The sequence below is a fragment of the Phyllopteryx taeniolatus genome, chromosome 1 (assembly GCF_024500385.1).
Source record: "Phyllopteryx taeniolatus isolate TA_2022b chromosome 1, UOR_Ptae_1.2, whole genome shotgun sequence".
NCBI classification, from domain to species: domain Eukaryota; kingdom Metazoa; phylum Chordata; class Actinopteri; order Syngnathiformes; family Syngnathidae; genus Phyllopteryx; species Phyllopteryx taeniolatus.
In genome coordinates, this window is record NC_084502.1 from 11,674,685 (window position 1) to 11,684,765 (window position 10,081).

General features: G+C 42.2%; 1 protein-coding gene across 1 annotated transcript in view; it reads right to left on the bottom strand.

The window, feature by feature from the left end:
- Positions 1 to 10,081, bottom strand: part of LOC133477119 (zinc finger and BTB domain-containing protein 39) — a 38,572-nt gene that overhangs the window by 16,964 nt on the left and 11,527 nt on the right. The window contains exon 3 of the mRNA XM_061771505.1: positions 7,256 to 7,594. Coding sequence (XP_061627489.1) covers positions 7,256 to 7,594 — 339 coding nt within the window. The remainder of the gene's footprint in view (positions 1 to 7,255; positions 7,595 to 10,081) is intronic.

Below are 10,081 nucleotides of genomic sequence, written 5' to 3' on the forward strand. Positions count from 1 at the left end.
AGAATTTCACATTCGAGATGGTAACTTCCTCCAATACTATAAAGTTAGACTCTCAACACACAGGAATACTTTAGCACTACCCGTTTTTGTTCAGAAAATAGTTGAACTACTACCACAAAACAAAAAACTCCTTTCAAAAGTATACAAATTAATCTCAAGTACTAATTTAATACACTTACCAGTCACAAAATGGCAAAAAGATCGCTCAGTGTCTACTGACATTGATTACTGGGCACAAATCTGTAAAAACACATTCTCAAGGACAAAAAACAACAACAATTTACAGCTAATCCAGTTCCAAGTACTCCATAGATATCATGTTACGCAATATAGTATGCATAAAATGTGCTATTCAAAATCAAATATATGTAATCATTGTTCTGAAAACGCTCCAGACACTTATTTGCACACTCTTTGGCATTGTACACCTGTACAGCGCTTCTGGTCACTCGTCACACAGAAACTTTCCTTAGTTTTGAACTGTACGATTCCGATTTCTCCTAATCTTTGTCTGCTGGGTGATTTAAAAGTTAGAGATCTTCCAAATAAAAATACTCAACCAATACTTTTAATTTTAACTATCACTAAAAAAAAACAATACTATTAAACTGGAAAAATTAAAAAGCTATCAACATTAGCCAATGGCAAAACCTTGTCATGGAGTATATAACACTTGAAAATACCTCTGCCAAACGTAATAAACAAATGGATAATTAAGATAATAACGCGGGGCTGGCATTCCGGTTCTCCCCGAGTTGTTCGGGTTTGGAGATCTCTGTTCCCGATATCGGTGCCTGCGGTCCGCCCGTCCCGGGAGGGGATGGCGGGGTTATGTTAAAAGAACAAACATCCCATGCACGGGCACAAATATGTCAGTGATTCCTCTTCCCTGTATTCTATTCAACAAAACTTTAAAAAAATAAAAATAAAAAAAAAATTTAAAAAAAAGATCTAATCCTATATCTTATTTCATTTTCATATATAGAACAGTATTTGTATATTTTTAGTGTGAAGGGGAACATTGATACAAATCCTTTTTATATGTGCCCAAATAATCATATGTTTCCAGCTCATATACAGGAGTATTAAACTCCATTAAAAGGTCAGTCGTACGCAAGTAATTGCAAAAAAAAAAAGCTATGAAACTATGAGCTATGAGAAAGGAGGACAAGCAGAATCCAAACAGGTTAAGGTTACGATAAAAATTATACCAGTCTATCATAGCCACTCATCCAAAATTCACTTCAGGTTAGGGCTATAGAGAGCAACTACATCAAAAATTGACATATGGTTAAGGTTAGAATAAGGGATATCCCAGTATGTTATATCCCTCTAAAAAAAAGGGGGGGGGGGGGTTTAAGGTTAGGGCTTGTAGAAGAGATGTGCTCCCCAAGTGGCAAATAGGTTAAGGATAGAGTAAAATGCATGACCCTGTATTCCATCCATATGTTCCGAATGGGTAAATAAAGAGGAAAGAACCAAAACGTTTTGGGAAAAATTTATCATTAATTTAAAACTCGGTCCCGAGAGAAATTACGGTTCGGAGACGACGAGGACGCGTACCATGCTCAAACGGTTGCACAAGCAAGTTAAAGATAAGTAAGTAACCTGTTCATTTAGAGTTAGCACATAACATTGGTTAGTAAACGCATCTAAGATTCAAATAGGACATCTTATTAAAAAAACATATAGAAGAACATTTGTCAAAGAAAGAGAGAGACATTTTTAATTAAAGAAAAAAAAAAAAAAAACACACAACAAGTCACACTCCAATGCCAGATCACGCTCCCACCTCCGAAAACCAATACTTCAGCTCAGTTTTTTCCCGAGTTACTCACCGGAGCAGCGACCGCAGTCTTTGGCGCATGGAGACGGAGGCGGTGCCACAGAGGGAAGCGAGCCGGCATCCAGGTGAAGCGCCGCAAGAGAGGATACAGATTGGCGTTTCCTTCTATCCACCTCGCGAATGTACGCGCTCTACCCAACAAAATGGACGAGCTTCATCTTCTGATGAAGACCAGTAAAGACTTGGGACGTTCCGCCGCTATGTGCTTTACGCAGACTTGGCTTTGTGAGGCTGTACCCGATGGCGCGCCATGCTTCCCGGCTTCCATCTTCACCGGCCAGACCGCGACATGGAATTATCGGGGAAAACAAAAGGCGGCGGGATATGCTTCCATATCAACAAAAATGGTGTACGGACGTCACGGAGCTCAGCACACACTGCAGCCCGCATTTAGAGTCGCTGTTTTTGAACTGTAAGCCATTCTACTCGCCTCGTGAGTTCGCATTGTTCATTCTCGCCGGTGTCTAGGTTCTGCCTCAAGCTAACACGAACGCCGCACTGCTAACGCTCGCCGAACAAGTCAACGAAATTGAAAAAAAAAACACCCGGCCTCAGCCCTAATTATTCTCGGGGACTTTAACAAAGCTAAACTCAACCACGAACTCCCTAAATACAAGCAACACACTGACTGTCCTACCAGGGAAAATAACATTTTAGACCACTGCTATACTACGCTAAATAACGCATACCGTGCCAAACCTCGGGCAGCCCTGGGCTCGTCTGATCACTGCTTAATTCACTTGATACCGACGTACAGGAACTTAACAAGAGCTTAAATGCGCGAAGCCTACGGTGAAAACAGTGAAAAAGTGGACCAATGAAGCAAAGCTAGAAATTCAAAGCTGTTTACTGCACAGACTGGAGTGTCTTTGAAAAATACGCTGGCAGCCTGGATGAATATACGGACGGACACTGTCGCATCCTATATCAGTTTCTGTGAAGAAGCCAGTTCCCATTTTCTAATATAATATTGATGTTCCGAAATTCTGGTTTTTAACGATCTTCCTGTCTCACCTCTGTAAATGTTATTGCATTTTCAACATTGTATAGCATAGACCACATTTTTGGTTGTAGGGCCCAGCTGTTGACGCATCGTTGGACCCTGGCCCGTGACCCTGTTGAGTATAAAGGGTGAGTACCCCAAAAAGGCCACTTCCTTGCTATCTTGAACATTTTTATGATGATCCGGAGCCGTATGAACCAATAAATGTCCCAAATTAGGATTCCTTCTAAATGCAGTAATCATTTTAAAGCGTTTCAATGGTTCACATCTCTCCTGTTTTCCTTTGAAATTCTCTCAGTGGTAAGTTAAAGTGATTCAAATGTCGTGAATACGACATGACCACTGGAATGAGCGGGGAGTCATCCCTCCTCTTCCTGTAGATGTTGGCACCTTGAAATAGGGGGAAAACCTCTGCCTTGCCTGTAATTCCATTACAACATGCTGGCAATTTTTTGACTTGAGTTCGTTGTCACATTTCTGTGGGGCCAATTATGCATTACTCGTGCACTCACTGTAGTTGTCTCGCCATGCTGCACTATTTGCATATACTGGCCACTCATGCCAGAGTAGCATCCGCTCCATTGCACACTGTTTGAGGAGTATCTGTAACATTTGCACAACCAACATTGTCCCAGATTATTGCACTACTCGTCACTTTAAACCACATCCACTCCTTGAAGTCTCAGCGCCCTTTGCACAATGGTCATTGCACCGGACTATTAGTCAATAATATTAGTCATTCGAACTGCTCTAAGTGCTAGAGGACTCTGCATCTTTTTGCACAAATGTCAAAAAAAAAAATAGATAAATAAAAAAAAAATGTACCGGCATTACCAGATAACTAGCAACCCTTTACTGCTCAGTGACTGTTTTTTTGTTTTTTTGTCAATGTCTTTCTGTCTCCCAAGTGTTCTGTAAATTGACTGTCTGTTGTCGTACTAGAGCGGCTCCAACTACCGGAGACAAATTCCTTGTGTGTTTTTTTTTTTTGTGGACATACTTGGCAAATAAAGATGATTCTGATTCTGATTGATTTTAACGACGCAAACGTTTTGAGTAACCTCTTGGTCATAAAGCTGAAAAAAGGGTCCCAGTGGCTAACTCTGCATCCTCAGGATAAGTACAAATTCTATTAAATCGAATTAATTGCAATTTAACAATACCTTTAAAAGTATATTTTGGATGATAACTCATCTTGTGTAATAATGCATGTCTATCGGTTTCCTTGAAAAACACTTTAGTAGCTAAGGTTTTACAACTGTCCTCATTCTCCACAAAGAAAACAGTAGTGTCTAGAAATTCTATACTTTCTTGTTGTACATTATGTTTTAATTAGATTTTTGGATGATGAGAATTCAACATTTGCAAAAAAAATCTTGAAAGTCAGTTATAGAACCACTCCAAAGGCCTAAGATGTCGTCCAGGTAACGTAAATATAAACAGTGACATTTTAAGAAAGCCGTTTGCTCCCAATCAGCTAAATATATATCAGCGCAAGAAGGAGAATACTTCCCACCCATCGCACAACCACAGACTTGAAGATAATGTTTGTCATTCAATTCAAAGTCATTTCTGGTTAGAGTCATTTCCAAGAGTTGTAAAATGTCTTTGTCTCCACTTTGATGTGCTTGAGGAGAGTCTATCCCACGCTCCAATGACGTAGTTATAATCTCTGAGTGATGTATTCCTTGCAGTAGTTTAAAGTATTTTTTGGTTAAATTTAAATCGTGTTTTTTATTTGAGGATGATGAGGATGCTATACCCGATCCTGTACTTGGGCCCCGGGAGGGAGGGAGGACCCCCACACACACACCATATAAGAACACTGAGAAATTAAAATTATTTTTAAAAAGTAGACCTTAATAAAGCACTCACCCAAATCACCAGGAAGAGAAAAACCCTCATAAGGTACTGAAGACCAAACCTGTCCAAAGGTCATCCAAGAATAGGCCTATATAGGTAGTAAGCAGCAGCAATGCCACCACAATATTTCCCAAAAGGAAGAAGAAACCTTAACGGTTCCGCCGAGGGAGAAGGTAAATACCTTTTGACACCATACAGTCCCAAAATTCACCAGACAGGTGATTTAAAATCAACTAATTACAAGGCGTGGGCATAGGAAGGCCTTCCCGTTGGGTTCAAAAGAACACTTCCTCTTAGCACATGACCATTTCCTGGTTACCAAGAAAAGCCAAACATCGCCCCCACGTGGGGTACACAATAAACCACAAAAAAAAGGAAAGGAAGCGATTTTTTGTAAAAGAAAATTCACAAAAAGGGTTCCAAGAAAAAAAGGGGGGGAGAACACACCCTCCCTTCTACTCCGCCCATTTCTAATTCTAATCCCATAAATTAGTGAGACTGTCTTTAATAGCGGATAAATTGTACCAAATAATTGAAAGTTTCCACCTCCTACACTATACCCTTTATTGGCAATGACAGCGGTCAAACGTTTTCTGTAAGTCTTCCCAAGGTTTTCAAACACTGTTGCTGGTACTTTGGCCCATTCCTCCATGCAGATCTCTTCTAGAGCAGTGATGTTTTGGGGCTGTCACTGGGCAACACAGACTTTCAACTCCCTCCAAAGATTTTCTACGGGGTTGAGATCTGGAGACCGGCTAGGCCACTCCAGGACCTTGAAATGCTTCTTCAGAAGAAGCCACTCCTTGGTTGCCTGGGCACTATGTATTGGATCATTGTCATGCTGAAAGACCCAGCCACGTTTCATCTTCAATGCCCTTGCTGATGGAAGGAGGTTTTCACTCAAAATCTCACCATACATGGGCCCATTCATTCTTTCCTTTACACGGATCAGTCGTCCTGGTCCCTTTGCAGAAAAACAGCCCCAAAGCATGTTTCCACCCCCATGCTTCACAGTAGGGATGGTGTTCTTTGGATGCAGCTCAGCATTCTTTCTCCTCCAAACGCGACAAGTTGAGTTTTTACCAAAAAGTTCTATTTTAGTTTCATCAGACCATATGACGTTCTCCCAATCCTCTTCTGGATCATCCAAATTATCTCAAGCAAACTTCAGACACGTCTGGCACTGCAGGATTTGAGTCCCTGGTGGCGTAGTGTGTTACTGATGGTAGCCTTTGTTACTTTGGTCCCAGCTCTTTGCAGGTCATTCCTTGGTCCCCCCGTGTGGTTCCGGGATTTTTGCTCACCGTTCTTGTGATCATTTTGACCCCACGGGGTGAGATCTTCCGTGGAGCCCCAGATCGAGGGAGATTATCAGTGGTCTTGTATGGCTTCCGTTTTCTAATAATTGCTCCCACAGTTGATTTCTTCACACCAAGCTGCTTATCTATTGCAGATTCAGTCTTCCCAGCCTAGTGCAGGTCTACAATTTTGTTTCTGGTGTCCTTTGACAGCTCTTTGGTCTTGGCCATAATTGAGTTTGGAGTCTGACTGTTTGAGGTTGTGGACAGGTGTCTTTTTTATCCGATAAGTTAAAACAGGTGCCATTAACAGGCCCGAGGAGCCTCTTAAAGAAGACGTTACAGGTCTGTGAGAGCCAGAAATCTTGCTTGTTTGTAGGTGAGCAAACACTTACTTGTATTTTCCACCATAATTTGCTAATTGTTTAAAAATGAGAATGTGATTTTCTGGATTTTTTTTCTCATTTTGTTATACCAATGATGAAAATTCCAGGGCTCTCTCATCTTTTTAAGTGGAAGAACTTACACAATTGGTGGCTGACTAAATACTTTTTTTGCCCCGCTGTACGCATGTAAAATAAGGCTCAGAAATCATGACCAATAAGGCCCCGCCCTCCAGCTTCAGGAGTGTGTGGGCCTGTCCGCTAAAGACGAGCCCTTCACCGGTCAATCCAATACGTTCACTGTAGTCAACAGTTCGCTGAATAAGGTGTGCCGCTGCGGTTATGCTTAACAAACGGTTAACTTTCCCGTGTGTGTTATGTGGGGACTAACCTGCACAACAACTTCGAGCGAGGCGCTGATTTTTAAACGACGTCGCTGCGCTCGAGCGAGCTGTTTAGCTCCCGAGCTAGTGGCCAGCGAATGTGGCTAACCGCTTTAACTTTCCTTCAAGTATCTCTGTTGTGTGGATCTACGCGGTGCGCATGGAGCGAGGCTGTGGCGTACTGGCCGGAGCCGACGTCAGTTTGCCGCCGGTCCACGAGCCCGCTCGCGGCTAATTTGTACTAGCTCAGCCGCTAGTAGCAGGCGATTTAGCAGTGGAGCCGCCCAACTCGCCGTCGCCTCGCATCACCACAACAAGGAGAATTTCTCGCGTCCGGGAAAGACAATTGTGTCTGTTTTATTTATCAAACGATAAGTCGAAATAGTGATTATCGTGACAGGCCTACTGGGGACACCGATGGCAGTTCATATTTGTCGTTCTAAACAGTGTCAGCGGGGCATGCATTACGCTTGACAAACCTGGAAGTCTTTGCTGAGGCCTTTTGTGCACACGGCACACTGCAACTCGGAGCCTCGGCCGGGCTGCGGCAAGACGAACGTTGAGCCGCTGTAACGCTGGTGGCGCAGCAGCTTCTTCGGGCTGCAGAAGTCCAGGTGGCACATGTCGCAGGAGAAAAGCCGCACGCCCATGCGGGCCAGCGAGTGGGAAACGGCAGTCGTGCGGTCCGGGAAGGGGGCGCCGCACAGCCCGCAGCGGCCCGGCTCGCTCACGTGGCTCTCGGCGTGCGGACTCAGGGCGGCCGAGTCGGCGGGCAGAGGAGCCGCGCAGGCTCGGCACGCCAGCACGTCGCCCGGAACCTGCGCGCCAAAACAAAAAGAGCACAAGTGGGGTCGCTGGCCAATGTCAAACTTTTCCCAATGTTTGTGAAAAACGGGAACCCGCGTGGCACAAACTGGTCAACTGGTCAATATCGATCAATTCAGCAAATCCTTTGAATGGATTCACCTCCTGGCGCTTTCCGTGCGATTCGTGTTGTATGGCTGAGATTGTGCCACTTATGTGCGTCTGCTGATGATCGATACCACCGATTTTCCTCTCTGATACGGTACTGCAAATACAGTCCCTGAAGACTGAAGTATGAAAAGTATCGACATGTATTTCTGAGGACGGATCTTCTCTTTTCCGAGGCGTCGACATTTCACACAGCGTCGATCCGTCACCGCGCTAGTGACGCCGCTTTAGCCGGCATAATGGCCGTCTCGTCACAGCACGCTTGGCGCTCTTTTTGTTGAATTTGTGTTTATTTTCTCGCTTGGAAAGACCACTCCACTTTGGTCAAAGCCTACGTAACAGTCGTCCGGACATTCTGAGTTTAAGCGTTAGTTCGGCGAACTAACGCTAGAGCTCCAGATCCATGCAGGAGCGCCAGCACGGCTTTGTTGCTTGACCCCCCACAACCCCGTGCAATTTTTAGCGAGCGTAACTTAACCATTATCTCCTTTGTCCACAATTATACAGTTTTAAACTTGTGTGGTTCAAGTATTTAGTTGTAATTTAAAGTATGACATGTTTTGAAAGTGGTTACATGCTTGCTAAAATCCAGTTCTGCTCATTTGTTAGCAAATAAGCGTTTTATACTTAAATCACAGTCCTTGTTTTTTCCCTTAAGACAAACCCTCATGGATGCTGATATTAAGTTAACGTTATGCTGCTGTTACATTCATTTAAGTCCACCATTTATGAAAAGTAAGAAAACACGTGCCGGCCTGTTATTAGGGTTTGCTTTTATTTGAACATCTTTCCATTATTCTTTTAGAATTACATAAAAGAAGTATGACCTTTTTAGTCACAGACAAAAAAAATCGGAAGGGGGTGGGGGGGATGGGGGATCTCCCGGGCCCTGGGAGATAGTTTTTTTAAAATTATAACATAAATTTAGCAATCTGGAAGACTGAAGAGTACAATAAAGAGAAAAAAGTAATAATAATCAAATAATTAAAAAAATTCACACAGAAAAACGGATTTACAAAACTCAAGCACAATTTAAGATTAAAATTGAATATGCCTCATTTCTTTGCTTTTTTGTTTTGGCCTCCAACTTGAGCCAGGCCCATCTCCGCCCGCACCTGATGCCTGCTTGAAGTTGTGTCACATCAATAGCATCCTTCTCTTTAAGCACTCTCATTCTGGAAAAGAATCGACTCAAATCATTGTCGGTTTCACTTCATTTTTTCACTATTACCAACTTCAAAGGCTAACCCCAAATGCATCCAATTAATTAATACTCATATTTTTCTGTTTTTATTGGCCATTTCTGAATTTGAAGTTAGTTCATTCTGTGTTGTGACATATTTGTCTGTATGCATTTATTTAAGTAAGAGATGTTCTTATTGAAATGTTTTAATCTATTTTAAGTTATTGTTTAAACTTTACAATTCCCAAGAGGAAATAAACATTAAGTTTACATTCACTTAAAAAAAAAAAAACGTGTACTGACATTCAACACACTGTATGTTTACGTCATCAAAAATAAATATTTCAAAATTGCCCAAATTTACTCTTATTTGTTTAGTTCTACTTCTTACTGAATCGATATCGGAGCATTTAAATCAATATGGAATCGAATTGCAACCCTGAAGAATCGGCATTAAATCGCATCGCAAAATGAAGACTCAAAATCTAATCGAATCGTGAGGTTAACAGCCCTACTGAAAACCACACCTTTCATTTAAACCTCTAAACGAAATCTAAGCTAGTACAGCAGAAACCGTGGATGAGGAGAACAAATCAAGTTGGTGTCGGAAAGACATATTCCTGCCTTAAGATACGAGTGACCCGAGTTCTGAGTTTTCCGAGATATGAGCTGCCGTTCGTGCGAAAGCAAACTTACGAGCGCTTCATGGTGGCAGTGAACTCAACTTGCTTGACAACAAGCAGCAGATTTTTTTTTTGCCTTTGCTTGAGACAAGGATCTTGTTTTCAAGGGGAGCCTGGCCTTTTTTAGCATCTTAAAACAGATTTAAACAATTACAACAGACAACATTCACGGGAAGCTAAAACTAAAGTACTTGCTATCAACAGTGAAATAACAGGACTCTCAAAAAACAAAACTACGAACTAAAGCGAGAGCAGGAGCAATATGAAAATGTTGCCAAGTCACTCACAGTTTGTTTGCATCTTCCCTAAGAAAGTAGTTCTCCCAGTTTTACGGTGGTCTGAAGTGAATTCCAAACAGGGTGCATAAATTAGTGTTTGCCTAATTCAGTGCGAACCATTTAAAGATTCAGCAAATCAACATTTGGGGGACAATCAACTAAGTACTCTGGCATCTAATGATGTAACCA